Source organism: Engraulis encrasicolus, chromosome 3 (genome assembly GCF_034702125.1).
Source record: "Engraulis encrasicolus isolate BLACKSEA-1 chromosome 3, IST_EnEncr_1.0, whole genome shotgun sequence".
Lineage (NCBI taxonomy): Eukaryota > Metazoa > Chordata > Actinopteri > Clupeiformes > Engraulidae > Engraulis > Engraulis encrasicolus.
Genome location: NC_085859.1, coordinates 23,565,849 through 23,591,900, shown reverse-complemented (window position 1 = coordinate 23,591,900; position 26,052 = coordinate 23,565,849). Strand labels below are relative to the sequence as shown.

Sequence of the window (26,052 nt, the reverse complement as noted above, 5' to 3'; positions counted from 1 at the left end):
TTTCCTCCTATCTGTCCTCTGGTCTCGTGACGCAAGGCTTGACATCATTGAGGACATAAATCAATTTGATACACTTCTATTCATTATCTTGACACATAATTAAGATATGACCCTCTTTTCCAGTCAGGTTATTGAATGAAGTGCTGCCTCTTTATAGTAAGACCAAAGAGTAAAACGTGTGTGAGATTCCATTCCTCGGTAAAGAGTGAACATTACTGAATGTTGAAAAACTGCTATTTGTAATCACCATGTCTCAGTAGAATCTTACTGACTCCACTCAACTGTTCTCTGCAGTGTCCCGCCAAATGTGGAAGCAGGGCCCTGGTGTCACGTGATGTGAGATGCTCCGACGAAACGAGGCCTTGTGATGAGGGAACTCGTCCGCCAGCGATGAAGAACTGCACTGGGCCGCCGTGTGAAAGACAGTGGACCGTATCAGAGTGGGGACCGGTGAGTTGGCTTGGGACAAAGGGGTCAGCTACTAGTCACTTAATGGAACAAGTTATTGCAAGTCATTGCAAGCTGAAACTGTCTAGTCCAAGTCAAGTCTCAAGTCATCCATTTGTGACTCAAGTCTGACTCAGGTCCAAGTCAAAAGTCGCAAGTACATGTCTCTGGTTAATACATGTAATAATAATGGATTTTTTTTCTCCAGCCCCAGTTCAGCTCTGTTTCTCCATGTTGTAGCTACCTTAACACCTTGAACATGAACAGGGCCGGTGACAGATTTGGTATGGCCTGGGACAAAGACATCTGAATGGGCCCCAAACCCAATCAATGCAATGTAATGAGGATCCAATTCTGGGCCCCCTCTGTCCCTGTGCCCGACACAAGTGACCTATTTGTCCCCCCCCGTCAGCTTCTCCGTAGACCGTTACTGTGGTGCCTGCTGTATATAAGAAACAGTGAAGCGGTCTTCACTTAAGAGTGATGAAGGCTGCTGATACCTTGTGATCATCCCTCTTATATTCTTCCTCCTCATATGTTGCCTTTTTTTTGGAAAATCCACCGCTCAGTGCTCCGGGTCCTGTGGACAAGGGAAAATGGTGCGACACGTGTACTGCAAAACACCAGAGGGGCGAGTGGTTCCGGAGAGCCAGTGTTCATCAGAGAACAAGCCCCTGGCCATCCACCCATGCGGGGACAAGGACTGCCCGCCAGACTGGCTGACACAGGACTGGGAGAGGGTGAGAGAATGCTTTGTTCGTTTGGGAAATGGTGACAGATTTTGTGAGCAACAACATTTATAAGGCTCTGCACAAAAAGGTGTAATGTCAATGCTGTGTATCGTGATGGCCCTAATAGAGAGCGTTCTGTTATTTAACCGCAGAATTGATGTAAGTGCTAAAATAAACTGAACATGAAACTGAACATGCTTTTAGTGTACATACCACACGAACCAATACTTTCTATTTTGTGTTATGCAGTGCAACACGACGTGTGGCCGTGGCATCAAGCAGAGGATAGTGCTGTGTGCGGGCATCACCAGCGGGAAGTTCCAGATCCACGAGGAGGAGGTGTGCAACCCTGAAGCTCGGCCTGAGCACGACAGCACCTGCTTCGAGAGGCCCTGCTTCAAGTGGTACACCACACCTTGGTCAGGGGTGAGTCTGACAGTGGTACACTATAGGCAGGCTATTATGGCCTCCTGGTGACGCATCACCTTCAGCGTTAGTTGTAGTCAGGCCAAGAGCAATGTAAATATTGTTTCTGATCTCCGAAAAAATCGGGAACTCCACCCACTTTGTCGGGAACCAATCGACCAGTAGCAAACAGGGGGAGGCGGGTTAACCAGGCCGTTTGGGAAACGGTATTATATTCTTGGTCAGACCAACATCTCGATACGGGATTTGAAAATCAATGATAATCAGGAAAGGTACACCAAGTCTGCAAGTGGTACACTACACCTTGGTCAGTGGTGAGTCTGCTCATGGCTATGCAGGGCTTTGACCCTGCAACCGGCTAAAAGAAATTAGATGTGCGTGAGATCTACAGCAACAGTGTTCCGTGTAAAAGCTGTGGAAAAACTCCCTCCAGAAGGAGCATTAGTTTATATCACTAAATGACTGGGCTTTAGTCTCACACCCAACCTGTCATATTATATTGACAATTGTGTTGACAATAGGCGATATGACCCCAAAGGTTCCCACTTAGCAATGCATAATGATGCAGAAAGCAAGGGTGAGTTTGGTAACTCTTGTGTCGTACTGGTACTCAAAGGGACACCAATGTGATGAGCATGTTGACATTTCACACTATGTTGGGTGTAACTGGGTTGGACTAGAGTTGGAATGGATGACTGGGTTGGAATAGAGGGTCATCCTACCACTCAGGACTCTAAATTAACACCGGCCAACCAGCCAAATGCTGGTGAAAATTCCGTTTGGCTGGTAGAAAAGACCAACTTACTACACACTTTGGCCCATTATTGAGTGAGTGTGTGTTTGGCTAATACGTTTCAAATCATTTTGCTAGTGATGAAAAGGTTAATTTAGAGCCCTGCTTCCACTTACTGTGCATGTGTCCTTGTCTTGTCTTGTCTTGTCCTGCCAGTGCACTAAGACGTGTGGAATCGGCGTACGTATGCGAGATGTGAAGTGCTACCAGGGCAGGGAGCTGGTGAGGGGATGTGACCCGCTAACGAAGCCTGTTGCCAAGCAGACCTGCGCTCTCCAGCCCTGTCCAACAGAACCTCCAGGTCCAGTGCAAATGTCATAAATCATCTCTTTTTTGCTTTTTAAAGTGTTTTTTTTTTTGCATCTGTGGGCTGTTTGCAAACGACATCTCACTGGATTTGTATAGTGACAACGAAGAACCTCCACTTCCAGAGGTTATTGTATGTGTTCTATGGAATTTATAGAGTTTACTTGCTTTAACTGATTGATATTTATTTTATTTTGAGAGCAGCATAGACCATTGCAATACCTGCAGTACAACACTAAAATAAATAATACTAAATAATACGTGCTTGGTGTGATATGATCAAATACTTGAAAAAAAGCTATATTTATTTAGCATGTATTATTGGTTATTAATTATTTATTATTAATTATTAATCACTAACTCCTATTCATTATTACTGTTTTTATCTGCAACTCTCATTTGCTCTCTCCAGATGAGAACTGCAACGACCGTCCTACGACGAACTGCTCGCTAGCCCTGAAGGTGAACCTGTGCAGCCACTGGTACTACAGCAAAGCCTGCTGCCACTCCTGCCGTACTCTCCGCGCCTCCTAGTCATCTCACCTCATGTGACAGCTGCACACCCGACCCGTATATGACACTTTGACCAAATCCTCAATATATGACGCCAAAGGCTCTTCCTTTTTGTGTTGCACCTTGAAAAAAGGCAAAGATACCCCTCTTTGCATTGCGTCGTGAAGCAGATGGCTAACACTGTGACAAGCATGCTTCAGTGACTGTTGATGTTTAGGGAAACGTTGAAGTCTTGCGTCATGATGCAATGCAAAATGGGGACCTTTGACCTTTGAACTGTGAGACATGGGTATAAATATAGGCTTTGGCGTCATATATTGAAGCATTGGGGTGTGAGACGGGGTTGCACGTACGTCATGTCTCCTCTCCAGTTCCCATGAGGCCTTGGGAGGCCCCCGCGCCCCCCCGACCACCAGTGGCAGTAGGAGCAGCAGCAAGGAGTCATGGTTCACGGCGTGTTTGGTCTCCCACCATTCAGTAGCGCTTTTCTTGTTGACTTTATGATTTCGGAAGACGGGAACCACAGCTGAACTATGACCTCCCCCCCATTCCAGACTTCCGGGAGGGGAGGTATCGTGTTTCCTCCCTCCGTCTCCGCTCCCATGTACTGTTTTTGCCTCTCTCTTTTTTTGTTCTCCTCCTGCAAGACAACACATCCTACATAAAATATAGGTCACGCCGGGAGAAATTAAGGGGCTAGCCAGTAAAAGTTAGTCTGTTTTTTATGAATAAAAATCATAGCTTTATTGTTAACAGATATTTTCTTTGTTTTTTAATCTTTTATTTTACTTACGTGAAAGAAACTCGTGAATTTGTTTTATAAAAGTAAAAGTATTAAATAATATTAAATATCCAGCTGTCAAGCTATTCAGAATCTTGAGTTTTTTGTTTTGAAGTGTGTTTGGCATTTTCACTGCTATTGAAGATTAAGTACTGTATTTAAGGGAGAACCAACGTTGCGGTGATACTGTGTTACAGTAAGTCACACCAGTGGAGAAAAATGTGCTGTTTTCATAATAAGGTGAAATGGCACCATGACAGATCTCTCACATAAAATCAGCTCCGCGTGAAAGGACATTTAGGAGATTTTAGTATTTTAAAACGTGTATATTCAAAGCAACATTAGTCTAATATGTGCTTATTTTCATGGAAGGACTTAAATTAAGTTATTTAATTGTTATATTTGCATGTTTTGAGTGTCAATAAATGCTTTCGATGCTAAATACACACTGTTCTCACTTTTCAGTTCCGGCTTAGTACCTTCGTTTGCTGTTTTGTCCCTCTTTGACATAGGCCTACTGTTGGTGTACTTCACTACATGTTTGTAACATTTTTTTTTACTTGGGAAAACTGGACACAAAGCTTTAACCACAGCACTTTCAATATACAACTGGTAAACTAATACTCATAGATGTATAAAGTAAAAGTAGAAGCACTGTTACGGGTGTAATTACAACACTAGTGGCATGATATAGATGCAACAACTATATAATATCAAGCTACTTGTAATTACGTCCATAACAACACTTCTACTTCTACTTTGTATATTTCTGCTAATACTGCATAAAACTCTGTATGCCTTTGGCAGATTCCTGACACTTGAACATGTACATGTTTAAAATGTACTCACACACACATACACACACACCTTTGTACAGTTGTTAGTCTTTGTATTCAAAATCAATTCCACTTTTTTACCATACATACCATACACTATGTGACTGAACAGAAATGACAAGTGTGTATGTGTCTTCTGGTTCCCTCTAAACATACTGGTATATGTCAGTGTATATATTTCAATGCTTTTGCCAAAGGTTTTAACATTGTAGGCTGTTTGTATTCACAAATACCGCTGCCTTTCAGCTTGCCAAAAAATGTCTTTGATCTATAAAATGTCTGTCCAAACACTTGACAATAAATAAGTATGACAGAAAAGTGCAAAAATGTCTGTTGTCTCGTAATTTCAAATCTATATGTTGGAAAAATATGTACCATACACAGAAATTCATTAGCCAACAAATAAACAATTTCCATCCATCAGCATCCATGCCATTTTATTCACATAAGAAAATTAAAGAAAGGGACATCAATGGCATTCATTCCTAAACGATGTCATGGTAGCCCAGTGTCATTCAGAATCAGGTGGCTTGGAATAAAAGTAAAATGTGTTAGGAGGTATAGTGCATGTGAATAAATACAATAATAAATATACAGAAGAAATATGAATCAATGAAACAATAACAAAAGATACATATAATTCCAGTCCCTGTGGAATCCATTTGATCATACAACATTGTTTACGAGTTATATCACTTGAATTATTTTGTAATAAACATGGAGCAATAACACACAAACCACAAACACACACACACACACACACACACACACACACACACACACACACACACACACACACACACACACACACACACACATAGACACACACACACACACACACACACACACACACACACACACAGGAAATATTCAAGTGAAAAAAAGTCTCTTCTCAGGTGAAGATGAACAAAATATAATTTAACTTAATTTCTTTATTACATAGTGTGTTTTTTTTAACTGACTGATTTATTATTGCACTCTTTCATTGATTTTAAAACATTTGATTACAAATTTTAAAACACTAGGCCTACTACATTGCAATAGGATGTCTCAGAAAGGAGCACCATGACATATCGGTAGAGAGTAGACTAGCCCAAAAACAAAGAAAGCTAGAAGTTAGCATGAAGACAAATTCAACTCAGCATTTTATTTTCATTCAATTTTCTAACTTTGTTATAAGTCAAATTATTTCAAATTCCAGTCATTTCAGTAGCAAACGCAACATATGATGGTACAAAAAAGACATGAGGTGTGCATCATAGCCTACAGAGGTGATTTGCGCTAGTTCACCAGAGGGAGGGAGATTTACTAGATTATAATGTTCTATGACGGACTCTGCTAGATTAGCATCCATTACACTCACCCCCTAAACCTCACTCCCATCCCAGGTTCAGGACACCAGTGTCACTGAAATGATCTGTGCTAGTTTAACTCTTGGAGCTTGAACCTGCCACCCAGGGGCGCTGCCAGAAACGATGGGCCCCTCTCAGTGCTTGGGCCCCCTTGATGCCCCCCCCCCCCTAGCGGCCCCCATGCTGCCACCTACCAGTCAACGCTAGAGTTTGGGCATGGGAGACAGCTCGATACCGCTGAGGTAAAGTTTCAGACGACAACTCAATGCCACGGATACTGTATCATGGTTTTGGCATCATGCTAACTTCTAATGATCTACTTCCAAAAAAAACCCCCGAATCCCGAAAAGGGTCATCACCAACATCGTGCTCTTACAAAATTGTATTCATTTATGTTGATGATTTTAATGATTGATTGATTTTTGTTTGGGTGCTATTTTGGGTGAATCCTATCATGTTCTATGTGCAGGCGATGTGTGTGGTGGTCACATTATTGTCACTTGGGACAGCCCTTAAAATCATCCTAACCATCCTGTGTCCACCCAGGTTTTGGCCATTTTTTTAGAACCATCATAGCCAATAAACCACCCACCACCACAAAAGGTACACCCACCCACCCACCACAGCCCCTTCCATTTGATGTCATTTAAAAAAATGTGGCATAGTCTAACCGAAGACCAAACAAACCTGAACAAGACATTTATACCCTGTAGGTTGTCTGGACCAACCCGGTCTTATACCCAACACTTCAATACATGACACCAAACACATAGCCTATATTTATGCCCCAGCTTCAACATATATGCAAAAGTTCAGGTGGCCTAGAACTAATATCCTCAGTAAAGTTAGCCTTCTCTGCAGCTCTCGTCCAGAGTTCCTCCTCAGCTTTTTCCAACCAAAGACCACTCAATCCATTGTTTCAAGGACCACCTTTCAACTGAGTTGACAGGCTCTCTACCGCTTCAAATTTGGTTTTAGGTGCTGCAAATTCAGATGCAGATGGCTTATTTTCTTTAATAAATTACAAGCCTGTTTTATTGTTCTGTACAAATGAACCAGTTCAGATATGTTTAGCCGTCTAATAACGTTGCAAAAGGAGGCAGTTGAAATAAAGTTGAAATGAAACTATCAGATGCCATCTGGCTACACAGTGAAAATGTAAAGTTCCTAAATGAACCTAAAAAGTTCTCTGAAGACCTGCAATAATTACTGTGAAGAACCTAAGATCTCTACCAAGCACCCCAAGCTTACTTTGAAAACTGATGGCTCGTTGGGGAAGTTTTCATGTTTACAGTTTATGGCACCACTGGGCTGTATACTGTACTGATGCAGCTCTAGATCTGGGTGCTAAAGCTGTGGTAGCCGCATGACATCAGATTCTATACTAGATTGTCATTACACACCCTTACTGTGGCGCTAATGGTAGGGTGCTCGTTTGCCACGCGGCCAACACGGGTTCGTCAAAGTCTTCACTATCCTATCAAATAAATTGACTCCCCCAAAAATGAAATGAAACTGTGACATGAAGCAAGATGTTGCATGAGATCAGGCCTAGGGCACCACCGAGCCATGTAGCTGCAGCCTCTGGACCAGGGCTCTCCAAGCTTCAGAGGCTCATCTTGTCACCAGGCTAGGTAGGCAGCCACTTGGTGCCCCTGGATGGTAAATAACAGCTCACAATTAGCTACAGAAGTGGCAAATTTCTTTCAAATGCTCAGGCCTTTGACATTTCACTTGGGGCCCTGGGCCAGCTGAACCTAGAATCGCCTCTGCCAAGTTGCCTGAGTCTGAGGGCTACCCGAGGTCTACTTATTCATTCAAAATTTGTTATCCTTTTCAAATCACACTATAATTGAATGGTTGTTGACCTTTTGTTATTGATAAAGTCTGTTAAGAAATAATCTCATGTTTAAAATAAGAAAAGTATTAGCCTTGACTAAAACCTTGTTGTAGACACTAGTCACCAATTTTTAACATCCTTTTTGACATCCACCTCAGTGAGGGCTACCTCTTCCCCCCAGGCGGGAGGGGGGCACCACGTTGGTGACGCCTGCCCTAGACCTCGGTGCTGAAGCTGCGGTGGGCCACCACCCCGTGCATGGCCACCCAGCGGATCAGGTTGGCCTTGCGGAACATCTCGTGGTCCGAGTGCGCCGCCTCGGAGCCGTGGTGCGAGTGCGGCCGCTGGTACTGCACCCTGCCCCCGCCGTTGCGCAGCGCTGTGTCGTGTCTGTGCATGCGGTGCGGCAGCAGGCCCGAGCAGGACTGGCACAGGGCGTGCCCGGGTGGCCTGCGGAGGCCCCTGTACGGCGGGTACCCTCCGCCGCCGCCAGGGAGGCACGAGGGCCCGTTGGACTCCAGGCCCCCCACGCTGAGAATGTGCTTGCCGAAGAAGGGCGGCGAGGGGGGGCCGGAGGGCGGGGGCGTGTAGGGACGACCGAAGAAGTCCGGGGGAGAGGGGAACTCGGGTGACAGGGAGATGTCCGTCTCCTCCTCCTCGTCCTCCTCTGGGTCTTCCTCCTCCTCCTCTACCTCCTCCTCCGATGACGACTCCTCCTCCTCCACCACCGTGTCCTCCTCCTTACAGCAGTAATACTGTGTGTGTGTGTGTGTGTGTGTGTGTGTGTGTGTGTGTGTGTGTGTGTGTGTGTGTGTGTGTGTGTGTGTGTGTGTGTTTTAGTGTGTGTGTTTTAGTGTGTGTGTGTGTGTGTGTGTGTGTGTGTGTGTGTGTGTGTGCACACGTGTGCACAAGATGGTGTGTGCGATAGAGAAAATGAAAGGAGCCGAGAGAGAATGAAAGAAAATTGTATTTTTAGAAGTTAATAAAGAGGATAAATAAAAAGAAATCATGCCAGCTATGTTTTTATAACTAATGTTAACGATGCTGTACAAATCAAATTCATTATTACAAAGAAATGTATACTGATTACTAATTAACTAGTAGTCACTAAATATTAATTTACAACTTATTTACTAACAGTGAACCTACGTATATGAGGGTCAAAGACGTTTTTGGGCTCAGACGTCAGGTGGCGCAACGGCATTTAATGCCTATCAATTAATTAGTAATTGGTGCTTGATATGCTGCAATATGCTTCTCCTAAAAACACTCCACTAAAAACAAACCAACAAACAAAAATCCACTGGCAGTGGCTGTCGTTGCGCCGCCCTGACTTGTGTTTCTGCTGGAACGTCACTGACCCAAGTAGTGTTGTAATGGTTCTGTATTTGGTGAAGCCTACCTGTAGCCTACAGTAGCATAGTACACTGACGATGGTCAGAAGGATGAATGCCGCTAAAAGGCCACCTATGATAACGACTGTTCCGGCTGTCATTCGCAATCTTCTCCATCAACAACCTGCCAAACAGAGGAGAAAAAGGGAGAGAGAGAAAGACTAGCCTGTTGAACACTTCATTTTGTACAGACAGATTATGTGTCTCAAATGGTGCACTTGTGCAATTTGGGCACTATATTTTAGTGTGTATAATACGCCATACATACCAAAACATGAACACTGAAGTGCGCAAGTGCACGATTTGAGATCCAGCAAGAGTCTGACTGTGATGTGTGGAGAAAAGTTTTCTTCCTATATACACACACTCTTATGAACTTTAATTTATGCTTTACATTAACAAGTGTAATCTCTTTTATGAGTATTTACTATCAACATCCATTTTTTCCATCAAGTTTCCGTATGGCTTAGGAACACTTTTCCTAAGGTCTTTTCTGCCATCTTTGACAGCAAAACTCTACTCCGGTCAGACACGACAAATATTCATGAAAAAGGTCAAATTTGTGAATGGGTAGTATCAGTGGCGGAACAAATGAACAGAGCACCCCATGATAACACACTGACAGGGCCCCAATGCAACCTGTCAAGGTCATAATAGAAGCCCCATCACCATACAGGAGGGTCTGGGCCCAGAGGCAAATGCCCTGCTTGCCCCCTCTATAGCTCCTACCTTTGGTAGTGTAGATTTTGGAATTAAATAATAAAATTGCACCCTGGAGCTATCAAATCGATCTGCCTCTACCCAATCGCCAATGTGGGGTACGGTCATGACTGGTGTGTAGAAGCCTTTAGATGTAGGTTAGTACGCATCACATGACGTTATCGCTCACAAACACTGTTCACAATTTGGTTAGGTAAGAGTCTGCCCATGAAAACCAGGTCAATTGATCTGCAGCCAGGCCAGAATCATATAAAGAATGGTGGGCAGGTTCACCAGGCAAGACAACATTTCTGAGGGGTTTTACAGTGCTGTCTTTTGGTAGAATAAGTTCACAACTGTGTGTTACATTTTGGGTGATTGTTTGTAGGTGTCCAACAGTTTAATTTGAATACTCAAACCTAATCTGAGCTGATTGTCATTCATGTTATTCATATTTATGTTATTATATTATTTTTGTTTATGTTAATTGTATTATAAAATCCATGCACATCTGCAGAGAGAGAGAGAGAGAGAGAGGGGTGGGGGGGTTTATAAATGAGACACTAGGTGACAAATACATGCAGAACATTGGTCTTATAAATCTCGACACACGCACGCCAGTTTTGGACAGCGCGTGAAGGGCGCCTTTGAGTTTTCAGTGTTGAGGAATTGCCCCGTCATCCTCAGTGAACGTCTGCAACCTGAATGGCGCTCTTGTCATTTCTGTCAGGTAACCCTTGGGAACACTGGCCGCATTCTTCTCACACAGTCACTTTAGCAGGTGACTGACGACGCCAGAACACGCACCTGTATGGCCGAAGCTAATGGTGTGTGGAAGACAGGAACTATAATGCTCTATTCCCGCTACCAGCAAAACAGCTCCCCATTGAAAACATGAACATTATAGGAACATTACTTGCGCAGGCAAAGGGGGTTGCAGCCTATTACGTTTGGGAGTGGTCTAGGGATGTAGGGATCCAAGACATTTCACTTTTAACAGAGGAAATGTGTAAATTGAGGAAACGCATTAGCTCGTCACATTTGGGGATTTCGAAGCCCAAGGAAGCGTCTGAATAACTTCACAGCATAGCCCATTTAGCAACTGCAGGGTATTTTCCTGTTTTGGCGCCAGAACGCACTCTTGACCACTAATCCTTAAAATGATGCACTTTTACGCAATACCTTTTTGTGTTGAATCAAGCTGCAGTGAAGGCACTTTCAAATGTAACATAGGTGTTTGAGAACACCTTCACATTCTATTATCTTCAACACTTCACCGTTTGTTGAAAATACAAAAAAAACATTCTTAATGTATGTTTGAAATCTTACCTTCAGACCAATGGAATGTCCGTCCACATCTGACCCAGGTTTAGCGCACGGCATCTGAGTGCGGCGAGGATAAAATTTTGTCCAGGTGTGTCCAGTCACTAAATACCACGTGCTGTAACTTTCAAAGCAACAACCAGGGGTTCATTTGAAATGTTCAATTAACTCACTTCACAATCAGGGGGATAGCATGGCATCAAGTCCACTTTGTCCACTGGCATTTTACATTCAGGGGTTGTTCCTCACGTCATGGTATTATATCAAACGCAACTTAATCCAAAATACGAAACATTGATTAAACAACATTGTATTCCTGCAAAAAATAGAGGTTCTGCAGACAGTTGCAATGGGATCAAAAGTTAATTCACGGCAGGTGAGATCAATGCGCCATCATGCCAAAACGTACTCATGCCAAAACGTACTCTTCACTGCGCAAAAAATGTCCACACGTCGACAATCAATGTTTGTTAACCCCACATTTATAAAAGTAATGTCACTGACTTACGGTTAAAACAATCTCAATATATCCCTTGGTTTTGCCCGATAGTAATCTATAAATGTTTTCTTTTTTCTCCTCCACGGTCTGATGCGCACCGGCCGTTTCCGCTATACCCAACAAGGTACCTTGTGGCGCACGAACCAACGTGTGCGCATGAATGACTTCAGTTAATGCGACGGGATGCAGTTACATGGCATGCAGGTCCCTTCACCTGAAGCAAGAAAAGAAGTTTCATTTGTGAACAATGCGGACATACAACTTAATTTAACATAATAAATGTATAGTGCCCACAGTTAGGGATTCAAACATGAACCCCAACTGATTTTGGAAATTACGTAAATCTTTATAGACGAAACAGCATTCAGTAGACACGTATGGTGATGATTTGGGACACTGTACACAGGTCTAAGTGAAGTGCTGACTGCTGATATAATTTTGCACCCCAAAGAAAGGAGGGGTGTGTGGGCAAGGGAAAATGCCCCATGGCCTTGGTGAAGTCAGCAGAGACAGAGAGGGACACAGGGGCGTGCTTTGCCAATATTATAGTCAAGCATCACCCTCACTTATCCCTGTTCCAAAAGGCTTTGTGTCAGAATAGGGCGGGGGTTTCCTCTTTTTGGCATGGGACCCCATTTTGACATCCCAAATTTCTGGGGACCCATAGGACTACATGTTTTTTTTTTCTTCAGGACAAAAATGAAAACATGACTGAGCTACAGAAAGTTCTAGGATATTAAACCTATATATAGTCCAAATTTGTAAATGGCATTTCAAAGAGAATATTGAACAGTCATGTTGTATAAAATAGTAATATTTATCAGTATTCTTTTTCCACACACTTTCAGACATTTCAGGCGACCCCGTTTGAATTCCAGGCGACCTCAGTGTTCACAAAGACTGGCATAGGAATAAGTGATTCATGTATCCCTGTTTGATCATGACGTGTGGTGAAATAAAGTTTGCACCAACATGTAGCTCCATATTCTTAAATGTTATTGGTTAGAATTGGGGTTTGTGGGAAGTGTGTTAAGTGTACTCTAAAATGTATGCTAGATGGATGGCGACTGGGACAGAATAAGTAAGTCATTACTATGTTTAATTTCCAAACATCTTCTCCTCAAGGAACCGGACCCATCCATCTGATTGCCCTGTGTCACACCCACCATACAAACAACATGAGATCCCATGAAGACACATCACCGTGAGCATGAGCATGGCATGGAGACACACTGCAAATCCCAAAGCATGGATTATATTCCCCCCTCTCTCTCTCTCTCTCCCTCTCTCTCTCTCCCTCTCTCTCTCTCTCTCTCTCTCCCTCTGTGCTGCTAAATCACAGTGGTGTGTACCAGCAGCACCACTTTAGCCTCCATGTTACTGAAGGGAGCTTGGGGCTGGATGCGTAAAACCTATTCTATTACATTAATTATTAAAAATTGATGTATGTAGGAGAATCCAAGATTCTGCAGATATTGTATGGGGGGAAAACTGAAATATTTATCAGAGAAGAAGGCAGCAAAAAAAAGTTGTGCTTTTTATTCTCTATTTTTCCACATTTTGCTGTTGGACTTTCGGAATCCTCACTGGACGTCTTAGGAACTACCATATCGGCTCAGAGGTCTGAGGAGATTGTACTGAACATTCTCCGCAGCATTTTCTACCATGTATCAGTTCTGGATAAATATACTTCAACAGTTATGTGCCCTAAATGTTACTCAGTGATGTCAACAACATTAGTTTGAAGCACTTAAGAGCTTGTGTTGTGAAGATGACTCCACTGGCTTTGGACCCAGCCCAGGCCTTTAGCCAGCAAAGGAATGGAGATGGTTAAGGCAGAGATATTCTATAGAGATATGCCAACATAATAGGTTTCTATGGGCACCTAGGGCACCAGGTTCCGGTCTGCCTAAAGGGGCGTGTCATAATGCTCCTACAATGAATAGAACAGTCCTTAGGTCTGCCTAGGACTGCCTAAGGGGGGCATAATAGAACCAGGAAACAATGGGCCAATGGAACCTCTCTCTCTCTACTCTCTCTGGTTAAGGTGACCTTCTTTACTAGCAGGGAAGTCAACAGGGGGGCAAAGGGGACAGTTGTCCAGACTCAGGGAGATGAGGAGGGGGCAGAATTGGGTCCCCATTGTATTAGGCCTACATGTAAATAATACAAATATAATACAGATGTGATTTATGAATACCTAAAGTCATAATTGTATAGCTGTATTCTGCAATAAAAACAATATATTTGCACTGTGTGTGTGTGTGTGTGTGTGTGTGTGTGTGTGTGTGTGTGTGTGTGTGTGTGTGTGTGTGTGAGAGAGAGAGAGAGAGAGAGAGAGAGAGAGAGAGAGAGAGAGAGAGAGAGAGAGAGAGAGAGAGAGAGATCGGAAATAGGTGTGCGTTGTGCGTGTCTGTAGAGCCTACTGGCAGCTCTTCTCGACGAAGCAGCTCATCTCGACAGAACACCAGGCGGGGGGTTAGCAACAGTGCAGCAGTAGCAGCCGCACGCTGCCTCCTCCGTAACCTCCAGTCAGCCAGGCTGGTATGACAGGTGGATTGCCCACATCAGAGGGGAGTCGGTCCTACTTCCTCAGGCAAAGTGCTCCTCCGTCGGCCCCCGTGTTGTGGCGGCGGGACGTTCTCGCATTTTTGAGGCTTGTGGACACTGGCTCGCGTCCCATGCTCGATCGGCTGAGCGGTCCCCAAACCCCAATGTTTATGAAACATATAGAGTTTGCCCCGCGCTAGCCCGTCTGACGTCAAAGGTTGGGAGCTCTTCACTGAGTTTCTTAATAACTCCGTGTATCGGTGGCCACCGTGCGTCATAACAGTCTGGGTTGAATCTGAACTCCAGACAAAATTTATTGATTGTAAAGAAAAAAAGGAAAGGAGAGCTCCTTTTCTCACTTTTCGCGGCTGACAATCTATGGAATGCGCACGTGGCTGGCAAAAGTCCTGAGGGGAGTGTTCGTGAAACGAATAAGGAGGCCTGTGAGTCTACCACTTTGTTCCACTTAGAAAATCTCTAAATTGACACGTTTTTGGTCTAGTGTGTAAATAATTTCATGTCATTTTACACACTCCAGTCTAGCATTTCAAGTCTTTCTTTCTTTTTTCTTTGTTTTTTCACTACTTTCCAGGCAAAACAGTGAAATAATTCTATAGTGGAAACGTTTATGTTAACCCAAGTTCTCACAGCCTGCATGTAATAGTGAGAGAGAACGTTGTTGCCATGTAGTGAACCCCTCGTGAGTTCGTGTATTCAGCAGTCAGACCAGTAGGCCTATTGTAGGCCTATTGAGATTCAGGTAGGCCTATGTAGGCTATTATAAGAAATTCAATTTTCTTTGAAAGGCTAATTTAATTATGCAACAAAGATAACATTTGAAAACGTTTAAATGAAGATGTTTCAAACGCAATCAAAATGTGAATATGACCTCAGTTCCATAATATTATATCGAGTCAGATCAAAATAGGCCTAATGAAAAACGTCCAACCAACTGTACAGGTATTTAGTTCTTCAAAAAAATCTAATCGATCCAAGATCATGGCTGGCACCTGCACTGTGATATAGCCTACTTTACCACACCATTGAGAAGCCATAGTCAGGGGTCGAACAGGGGGTTAAAGTGTGACCGAGTCACCAGGGCCCCATCCATATAGGGGGCCCAAACAGTGTCTGATATATGTACTGGTGGCTTGGGGAAGGGCAGGGGTAGGACAAAGGGGTCAGTTGTCCCGGGTCCAGGAAGAGAGGGGGCCCAGAATTAGCTTCTCATTGCATTGTATGCATTGGGTAGGGGGGCCCATTCAGATGTCAGCGGCCCTGCTTGAGGGGTCTATTGGAGCTGATTGTAGGACCCACAATTTGCTGCTACGCCCCTGACCATAGTGGTCTAAGTGGAGACTGCAGACCAGGGCTGGTCTGGGCCAGTTAAGGCCTGGGCATCTTTGTGCAGCCCGAAGTTGTGGGCCAGTCTTTAAAGGTACAGTGTGTAGGATGGTGGCCAGAGTAGGTTTTGCTACTATGCTGTTCATTGAACCTGTGCAAAACAGTTCCAAATTTGATCTTTTCGTTAATATTAATTAAGTAGGGCAATAAACTAATATTATGTTGTATGAGCAAAGCACAATCTGTTTTGCAGCTAAAAATGTCTATTTCTGAAAATTCAAAATGGTGGACATGGAGAAGATCCCCTTTTTCATGTAGACCCTATGAAAAGTTGCCTGGCTCTTGCCCGACCTGTAGTTCCGCACAGCTTTGTGAGCTCCACTACTAGGTCTGGGAGCATGTAGCAGGATTCCATTTCTACAGTCAAAAAAATAATCTCAGCATTTATTGCTTCAATATCAACAAATTCTTTCAAAACCATTTTCTGTTGATCTCTAAAGCGTCAATATAGTCTATAATATGACCCGTGACTCCTCAATGTGAGCTGCCAGTGATATTGAAGTAATAAATGCTCGGCATTATTTTTTGAGTCCAGAAATTGAATCCTGCCACATGCTCCCAGACCGATGTGTGTGTTTGGAGTGCCACCAGGGGGCTCCAGAGCACACACACGGAGGTCTGGTAGGAACCAGGCTATATGAAAAGTGCAATAAGAGTTCAGATGCAAAACCCCCTAACTCCATTTCTGAAGACCTGCACTTCTATATTTTTAGAGAACCCTGTTGTTGGTTTGGTTTACATTCATGTACTTGATAATACATATAAATAGTTATATTACATAAATAAAATAAAAAAATATGCAATTTTGATAGCTTTGTCTTAAATAAAAATGAATTAAGATTATTTTCTGAAAAGGCACTTAGGGGGTTTTGCATCTGAGCTCTTTTCCCAGTCACAATGGATACTTGGTGATGGTGGAAGTATTTGTTAAAAAAAAGGTAACATTTGTGAATGGGCTACAGGAATTCTGGAAATAAACTACTAAAAATATTACACAGTGAACTTTTAAGAAAATACACACAAAAAAACCCAACAGCATCGGACCCCGAGGAGTTGGTCTGCCGGAAAATGCCCTGTATGCCAAATGGCGAGTCCAGCCCTGCTGCTGTGGGCAATGAGGAAGCACAGTGGCCTAGTTCAGGGGTTCCCAAACGTTACCATGACAAGGCCCCCCATATAGCCTACCGGTAGATTCCAGCCAAGGCAGCCCCTATGGGCCATGCCACACTATTTTTCTGTGCATCCGGTTTCACAACTCCATGAAGTTGGTGCACTCCTAAACCCATTCAAGTGCTACAGAAAGCACAATAAATACACATTGTAAAGAAGATAATGATTCCGCTGGGATAGTTTAGCTTGATTTATTTCGGCTTATTTAATTCATTTTATTTTGTTATTTGTTTCTGCCAGCCTGCCGCGGCCCCCCTGGCATCCCCTCGCGGCCCCCCAGGGGGTCCCCGGCCCCCACTTTGAAAACCAGTGGCCTAGTTAGCCTGGGTGGTCTACTCTACTGCAGGGCTCACAGGAAATGCCGGTTCCATGTCTCTCTCCAGTCAGCGGAGCCTCTATATGGTGACAAGAGTGGATCCATTATGTCCAAACAGAGCTCACCATCCTGTCATGTATTCAAGGGTGTGTGTGTGTGTGTGTGTGTGTGCGTGTGTGTGTGTGTGTGTGTGTGTGTGTGTGTGTGTGTGTGTGTGTGTGTGTGTGTGTGTGTGTGTGCGTGTGTGTGTGTGTGTGGCATAGGAAGTACAAGCCTTTCTGCTCACACCTGAGTCATTAGTACACATGAGAGGAGATATGCTACCTTCTTCTACTCCCATCTCCTCACAACCTTGAGAGAGAGAGAGAGAGAGAGAGAGAGAGAGAGAGAGAGAGAGAGAGTGGAAGAAAAAGAAGGAGCAGGAGAAACAGAAAGAGAGAGTTGGCGATATAGAGGACGAATCAGAGTGGGGCAGAGAGAGAGAGAGAGATAGACAGAAATACAGAAAGTGAGAGATGAGAGAAAGGGAAAATGTAGCGACAGAGGGGGATAAAGAGAAAGAGAGGGGTGAGGATGGATGAGAGAGAGAGAGAGAGAGAGAGAGAGAGAGAGAGAGAGAGAGAGAGAGAGAGAGAGAGAGAGAGAGAGAGAGTAGGGGGATGATGCATCTTTTATTCATTCGTTCAGGAGTGCAGCATGGATGCACTCTTAGGTGCCTCGTACCAGGGGCCCGAAGCAAATCAAGCAGAAGAATACCTCCCCTCTCTTCTCTTCTCCTCTCTTCTCTTCTCCTCTCTTCTCTTCTCTTCTCTTCTCTTCTCTTCTCTTCTCTTCTCTTCTCTTCTCTTCTCAACATCCTGTGTTTTCATCTCTCCTGCTTTCCTCTCATCTCATCTCCTCCTTTCAATCCCTTATCTTATCTCCCCTTCTTATCCTCACCTCCTTCTACCCTCATCTCCTCCCATCTGCTCTCTTCTGTTCTCTCCGTTCTCACCTCTTTTCCTCCTCTCCTCTTGGCCTTTTCTTCCTCTCCTCTCTTTGCAGCCAAGAGGTAAAAATGTTACAGTGATAGCAGAAGTGCCAACTGCTTTGGTCTTTTTATTTAGGTTTAGCGTTTGTGTTTAGTTTGTTCAGTTACGTAATACTAAAAGTTAGCACAGACAGTAAATGTTTGATTCACTGTGTGATACATATTAGTGCATTGTATGAAATTGGAATATTTTGATGAAATATTATGTCTGTGTTTATTCTGTTAAGATATGACCCTTGTTATAAATTTGCTGTTAGTGGAATATCATTTCGCAGTGCGCACTGCAGACCAACTGCTACCAGAATGGCAATGACCAAGTTGTAATGTATTACTAGAAGCTGTGCGCAATGTCGCACAGTAATAGTGTAGCACTATGGCAGTAAAGACTTTTCAATGACTAGCACCTCTTTCCACCGGTGGAAGGGTGCACATTATGAGCCTAAAGACAAGAAAGCTCTATCCCGCACACTGTTAACATTTGCAGAGTTTAGTTGCAATGTTTCAGTCTACTGACCTTCTTCAGGCAATTCAACCTTTGCTTGAAGAAGGTTAGTATACCAAAACATCGCAACTAAACTCTGCAAATGTTAACAGTGTGCGCAAGCTTTCTTGTCTCTAACGTTGGTGACCCAGGGGTTCCACTCCTACGCACCTGTCCGAAGGAGGTGTGCAAGAATTCTACATAAACAGCACATAATGAGCCTACAGCAGGCAATGCTATGCGAATCACATTACATATGACATTACATTACACTTAGCTGACACTTGTATCCAAAGCGACTTACACTTATTTACAAGATATTTGTTACAGTCCCTGGAGCAGTGAGGGGTTAGGTGCCTTGCTCAAGGACACTACAGCCATGGATGAAGGTGCTGGTAAGGGTGGGATTTGGGCCTGCAAGCTCTGATCCCAAGACCAACGCTCTAACCACTGAGCCATGGCTGCCCCAAATTGCTTTAGACCATAGGCCTACTTCAAGTGAGACATAACAATCCCACAATTCTGCTTCCAACCAGCACAGAGACTGAGGAGGAAACCTGTTTTAGTGCCTCTATAATATTTACTATCAGTTGGACATGCAACAGCAGACAGATATGAGAAATACGAGTCCAAAAGGGAAGAGGGGACGCCTTGAAACTGCATGGTCACATCTTCTCTCAAACGAAGCAAATCGCTGTCTGCCAAGCTGACCTGCCTATTAATATTTATCGTCAGCTGGACATTCGGCTCCAGACAAATATGACAAGTATGAATCCAGTGGCCGAGCCGCATTAAAATTTACCGGAGGAAGCTTTAAAGCTGGTCACATCTTTAGTTTTCTCACAACGTATTTTTCTGAAACTAAGCAAAATTCCTTGTGTGCCAAGCTGTCTATCTGACTATTCATATTTATTGTCACTTGGACATTCAGACTCCAGACAAGTATGGCAAATATGAGTCTAATATCAGACAAATATGACAAATATGACTCCAATGGCGGGGCGCATTAAAAATGCACCTGGCAAATAGAGGAAGCGCTTTCAAAATGGGCCCCATTATTTCTGTCGGGTCCTTGAATCTGACAGGAGGCGACAGTCAAGTCTGACTGCTGTTTTTGCTATTGAGTTGCCCAGATAGAGGGGTTCTCTGAGGCCTGTACCGGTCCTAGCCCCTGGGGGGCACTAACACTCCGCTGGCTTCTGAGCTGTGTAGGCGAGTACTAGTGCTTAGTTGTGCTTTTTCAGTCCATGCTGTATTTTCTGATTTAAAAAAGTGTTTTGTGTCTTCATTGATAAGTCCGTTTTTATGGTCAGTTGCCAGTAATTATATCAGGAAGAGACTGGGAGAGAGAAATTGGGCTAGGCTGGGAAATGACTCAGGCCGGACTCAAACCTGGGTGTGCATGGGCATGCAGGCCCATTTCTGGGTGGGTGCCTTATCCTTGCTGCAGTTTATTGGAGAGATATATTTACCTCAATTATGGGAAGCTAGGACTTGGTTAGGGAGTTGATCTTACGATTGGCAGATTGTGGGTTCGAATCCCATGGCTGAAGTTCCCTTGAGCAAGTCACCTGCCGTAACAATACACCTCCAAGAACTCTACCTCTTTTGATGAACGTATCAGTTACAGGTACACTGTGTAATAGTTTTTAGCAGTTTCTTTCCTGAATCCATGCTGCCCATTCACAAATATTACCTTTGTCATGAATACTTACTACAAAAGTGTAATCCTCCAGATTAGTAGCCTTCTTTCTTATGTTGTCATCATTATGCGAGTGTGTATATGAACAAATTAAAGTACTAACGTCAGTTCTGGCCAGGCCATGGTAGTCAAGAAGCTTGCCGCCCTCCCCTTCATCTAATTAATTCCTAATTGATCCAGGTGCATTCCCTCAGCTGATAATCTTTCTTCCCTAGCGATTGGCCACACGGCTTCGGCACGCCTTTTAAATTCTATCCACTTCCTCTCAACTGTATGCTGCTCGGTTTTTGCTACCCACCACCTCCCCTGCTCCACCTTGTCGTGTATGATGTGACATGTTCTCTTGTCACGTCGCTTGACTCTGTTCATGGGGGGTTATCTCTCGCCCTGTCCTGCTGGGGTGAGAATTCCCTAAACTGCTGCTGCCCCCTGACTAAATGCTTTTCCATGCTGCTCATGGAAATAGGGGGGTTCCTCCGAACAGAGCTATACCGCCAAATGTAATTCATAATTTCAATAAAAGAAATTCATTTATATTCTTGTCTTGTGTTTCTTGACTGAAATGGTTCTGACAGAAATGTACATTTTACACACATGAGACACAGGCCCTGGCTTGCTCTCATTTAATTTGGTAAATATATGATCCATAGCTGATGCATGTGATGTATGTTCATAGACCTTTATGTGTTCCTATGTACACCTTATTAGCCTTTTTTCCCATGTTCTGTTCCATTTGAAAATGAAGCAGGTTTAAAGGTCTTCGTCTACCTCGTAAAAGGGAAGTCACTTGCGCTCTAACCTTCTTGGTGTGTCCAGTCCAGGACGGTATACAATGCAGAGTAAACTGCTCCACTTCGGAAAGACCAGGCCAGGGATGACTGGAGCACTCGGATACTTTTTAGTATTTTATTGTGGTGAAAACATAATGACTGACGTTTCGACGCTGTGTGCGTCTTCTTCAGAGTCTTCGTCTACCTGTTTGAGGTAGAAAAGAGTGCCACGTATGTGTAAATGATTATTCCATTGGATGCAATGTATACCTGCCTTGGTTGCATTTTATCAAAGGTTTCTGAAGTCATGTGAAAAAGGCCCATTCCCTTTGCCAGAAAATGAAATGCAACACCTCTGCCCCAGTGCTCCACAATGAGTGGCATCATGATGCTCTTTAGGTCAGTGCTGCCCCCTGCTGTTGCTATTCAGCATTGCACGTCAGACTTGGCTAAAGACCTTCAGTCTGTTACAGGGTGACTTGAGGGCGGCACAGCAGGTAACACAGGAGCTCCTGTGTACAGAACCCTTTCACAACGCACACCTTCTAGGAACTGAAGTATCAGTTAAGTGTGTGTGAAACATGTCGTACAGTACACTATGGGGGAAAAGACAGCAGTATCCATTTGTCTTTTCTAGGAACTGTATCAGTTGAGTTTGTGGGGAACATATTGTGCTGCAGCATTCCTATGCCATTTCCCCAGCACTTGGTAATATTCAAGGAGAACTAACCAGCCGTTCCCAATGATATATGGCTTGGCCTGTACTGGTGATCTGGCATACAGGGCATTTCCCAATGGACCAGCAGGTGTCCTCAGGAAACAAAGCTGATGAGTTTTTTGTTTTGTTTTTTTCTTACAGACTGGCCCAGACTGGTTGCAAGTTCGAATCCCACCCTCACCTCTCCCTTCACCTCCATCCATGGCTGAAGTGCCCTTGAGCAAGGCACCACACCCCACACTGCTCCAGGGACTGTAACCAATACCCTGTAAAATCATTGGAAGTCCCTTTGGAGTAAAAGCTAAGTGTAATGTGTGTCTAAGTGTAATGTAATTTAGAGAGGGTTGCACAAGGATGCCCAAGCCTATTTTTGTTCCAGTCCAGTCCTGGAAAGGCAGATAACATGTTTTCTCAGTGATGAAGAAAACTCTGTAAGTTTGTAAGAATGGACATCCTGTGCCGTGTTAGCACCCAAACCCCAAAAATGCCAGAGAGAGTTAATGATCACCCATCTTATCTGGCATTTATCGTCTCGGCTGGCACTTTTCTCAGCACTGTCAGTGATGGTTTTGAAATGGGCTGCTTCGTCAAAATGGGCTACCAGGGGGGAACTGTGGCGCTAATGCTGTAAAGCCTTGCCATATACGTATGTGACTAACCTCAAGGAAATATGGCAACAACTAGGCATGGGTGAAACTGAGAAAAAGTCAACTGAAGGGTTTTTTTTTTCATTTTTTGTAATTTTCTTTTCTTTCTTTTTTTTGCACTGAATTAGCAATTTGAGGTCTTAGGGAGCTACTCAATTCCTCGGAAAACAGTACTGGTTTATCTAAAAGCACACGCTTAAAAGGGTTAGCATGTCCCTCTACGTCCTACACATGCTGTTTTGTACTTAAAGATGTGAATGGATTCAAAAGGCATCAAATTCATCAGATGTCACTAGATTCTCATGTCTAAGGTGTGATTTTAAAACTTAGAATTGGCATTATCAGAATATGATTAACTCAATATGCCCCAAGGCCTACTTATAGCCTGTCTTTCCGTGGCTAGTCACATATGTGCAACAAGTTCAAGTTCGGTCTGGGTCATTTCTCAATTCCCCAATTCTCTCTCCCACTAATTTCCTTTCTTCTGTCAAGCTGCCTGATCCCAATAAATGCAAGAAGCCCAATCTTTCTGAAAGTAGTAACCAATAGCCTATTAACGTGCCCTAATCCTAACCCTAAAGTCCATAGCCTGGGAGTTGTAGCTCAGCTCGACGAGTAGGCCATATCAACAGGACAGTGGAAAACATGCTGGGGATTTACATGTGTGTAGGGTGATGGCGGGTCATGTATGAGGTGATCGATCTCTTGTGTTACTACACTCGTGTGCCTTGCCGGTCACATGGGATTAGATGCACAGTGCACAACTACTAGGAACTGGAACTGCTAGTGGAAATAAGGGTGAAAGTCAAACTAGGTCCTCACGTCTCTTCCTGAGGCCTTCGACCTTGTGACGCGTGGCTCAACATCATTGATGATCAAAGTTTGTATTCATTATCTTGAAAAAACAACACAATTAATTATCTCATTTGCAATTGGGATGTTGAATGTTAGAAAGTCCCAAGAAGTCCATCTGCACTTGTTGACAGTGGGAAATCTTTATTGTTTACTCCATACATAATTACAGTAGTACTGTTGTAGTAGTAGTAGTAGTAGTAGTAGTAGTAGTAGTAGTATTGATTCTTTTTAAAAATTACTTTCAAACAAAACAAATGTGGGAAAGAGGGAAGTGATGTGTGTGTGTGTGTGTGTGTGTGAGAGAGAGAGAGAGAGAGAGAGAGAGAGAGAGAGAGAGAGAGAGAGAGAGAGAGAGAGAGAGAGAGAGGGGTGAGAGAGGTGCTTTTGAGTACAGATATATAAACCAGGCCATTCCTGTGCACCTGTGCACACTTCGGACACACTGGCAAGGTGAGCACACACAGTGATACCGCTCTCACCATAAATAATAGCTTTATCACAAAGTAAATTGACATATTCCTAGCCAAGGCAAAAAATGTACATATAGAAAGATTTACTTACATTTTCCTTCCACTGACCCATTTTCATTCATTGATGATTTTCATTCAGTCTGTTCAGTTGGATTGTACAAGTCTTTAGTAGCCATAATGGTAATGACGTATTTTAAATGTGCAAAGAATGTTTCTAAATGTTGTGCAATGTTGTAGTAGCCTAATTGTTTTTCATGTAACGGCAAAGCATTCTAGAAGCAAATTGGCATGCACCAGGAGGGCACTGTTTATGCAATGTATTGCCATGGCGATGTTCACTTCTTCCTCTTCTTCCTCCCCAGATGAGGCTCGTTCTGGCGCTGATGGCGGTGGGCCTTCTGCAAGTGGGGGCCCTCCCTGCACCCTCAAAGCGTAAGTGTCTGCCTCCTTTGATTTCACTGAGAAGATGTTTACACGTACATGGATATTTTTGTAAATGCATCAGTTTCACCATCTCACTTACACGTAAATGTCTTTTAGAAACCACCTTTCAAAAAGTTTTGAAAATATTCCTTTTAGAAGGCCAGAAATAGGGGGCTAGGTTCCCTTTGCATCATCTCTGATTTAACTATGAAGTTATAACTACTAAACCTTTTGCTAGATTCTGTCATGTTATTCCTTACAATATGTGTTACAGTATGTACTTGTAGCAGCCTCAATGTCCAAGACAAATTACCGTTAGGATACATACAATAAAGTAATCTTGTATCTTGTTTTTTTTCTCTTTCTGTGACATTTCTCCCTCTACTGATCTCTAAAGAGTCCAGTCTGGACCCCAGCATGGAGGACCAAGTGCCCCCCATCAGCAGTGAGGTGGTGGAGGGCCCCTCCGTCCCCCCAGAGCTGGAGGGCCTGACCACCAAGTCCTACCTGTTTGGCGACAACGTCAACCTGAACTGGACCGCGTTCGAGGACGCCCTGCCCGAAGGCGCCGTGGGCATCTACAACGGCTACACCTCCCGCACCGACTACATCTGCAAGTTCAACTGCGAGGCCGGTTTCTACACGCCCAGCAAGGGCCCTTACTGCAACTACGCCTACGGCGACCGCGAGTACCACGCACCCGCCTTTGAGATCCTGGTCAACCGCGACAACTTTGAGTTCCTGGAGTGGAAGGAGGACTCGTACGGCGGCGTGCCCCGCGACTCGGTGGGCACCTGCAACTCCAAGAAGATCTACGTGGGCAAGAACAAGTACGGCCTGGGCAAGGTGGTGCCCGAGCACGAGGCCTTCTTCCTGCCCTGGGAAGGCGACGAGTACTGGTACAAGAGCTACCAGGTGCTGAGCATCAACCGGGAGGCCTACACGCAGCACATCTCGCACGTGGAGTACAAGGTCAACGAGGTGGAGCTCTTCCAGTACCCGCCCGAGTCCATGCATGTCTCCAGTGTCACCAACAACGAGTGCCGCGAGGTCACCAAGACCGTGTCCATGCAGAAGAGTACGGAGAAGTCCAACAGCTGGAACATCGGCCGCGCCACCATGCTGGGCATCACGGGCACCATCTCCGTCAAGATCCCCTTCGTGGGCACCGGCGGCGTGGAGCTGGGCGGCGAGCAGACCTTCTCGTACGACAAGACCACCACCGTCACCGAGACCATCGCCCACACCAACTCCATCGATCTGACAGTGCCGCCCAACCACACCTGCCGCGTGCGCATGGAGGGTCGCAAGATGAAGATGGACATCCCCTTCAAGGCGCGCCTGAGCCGCACCTACGTCAACGGCGAGACCCAGTGGACCTCCGTCAACGGCATGTACGACGGCGTGCAGGTCGGGGAGGTGCGCACGGTGGTGGAGCGCTGCGAGCCTGTGCCCGACGCCCTGCCTTGCTTCTAAACGCAGACTCACAATGTTTGGAGTGAAACTGACAGACTTCTGACGTGTGTAATAATGTCAATAAAATGATATTATATTAACATGAGGATTTGGTGTGTGG

At 44.3% G+C, this 26,052-nt stretch overlaps 2 protein-coding genes across 2 annotated transcripts in view; both read left to right on the top strand.

Moving 5' to 3' along the window:
• adamtsl2 (ADAMTS-like 2) overlaps nt 1–5,123 on the top strand; it is a 41,675-nt gene extending 36,552 nt beyond the window's left edge. The window contains exons 16-20 of the mRNA XM_063193589.1: nt 295–450; nt 1,017–1,187; nt 1,428–1,604; nt 2,554–2,698; nt 3,116–5,123. Coding sequence (XP_063049659.1) covers nt 295–450; nt 1,017–1,187; nt 1,428–1,604; nt 2,554–2,698; nt 3,116–3,237 — 771 coding nt within the window. The 3' untranslated portion in view covers nt 3,238–5,123. The remainder of the gene's footprint in view (nt 1–294; nt 451–1,016; nt 1,188–1,427; nt 1,605–2,553; nt 2,699–3,115) is intronic.
• A 10,036-nt stretch (nt 5,124–15,159) lies between these two features.
• Nucleotides 15,160–26,026, top strand: LOC134445294 (natterin-3-like). The gene is made up of 3 exons (XM_063194371.1): nt 15,160–15,250; nt 24,416–24,485; nt 24,874–26,026. The coding sequence occupies exons 2-3, from the start codon at nt 24,416–24,418 to the stop codon at nt 25,950–25,952; spliced, it is 1,149 nt and encodes a 382-aa protein (XP_063050441.1). The 5' UTR covers nt 15,160–15,250; the 3' UTR covers nt 25,953–26,026.
• Nucleotides 26,027–26,052: the final 26 nt, after the last annotated feature.

Coding starts and splice junctions, on each gene's coding strand:
- LOC134445294 (XM_063194371.1), top strand. CDS start 24,416: ATGAGGCTCGTTCTGGCGCTGATGGCGGTGGGCCTTCTGCAAGTGGGG. Junction 24,486..24,873: donor CCTCCCTGCACCCTCAAAGC/GTAAGTGTCTGC, acceptor TGATCTCTAAAG/AGTCCAGTCTGGACCCCAGC.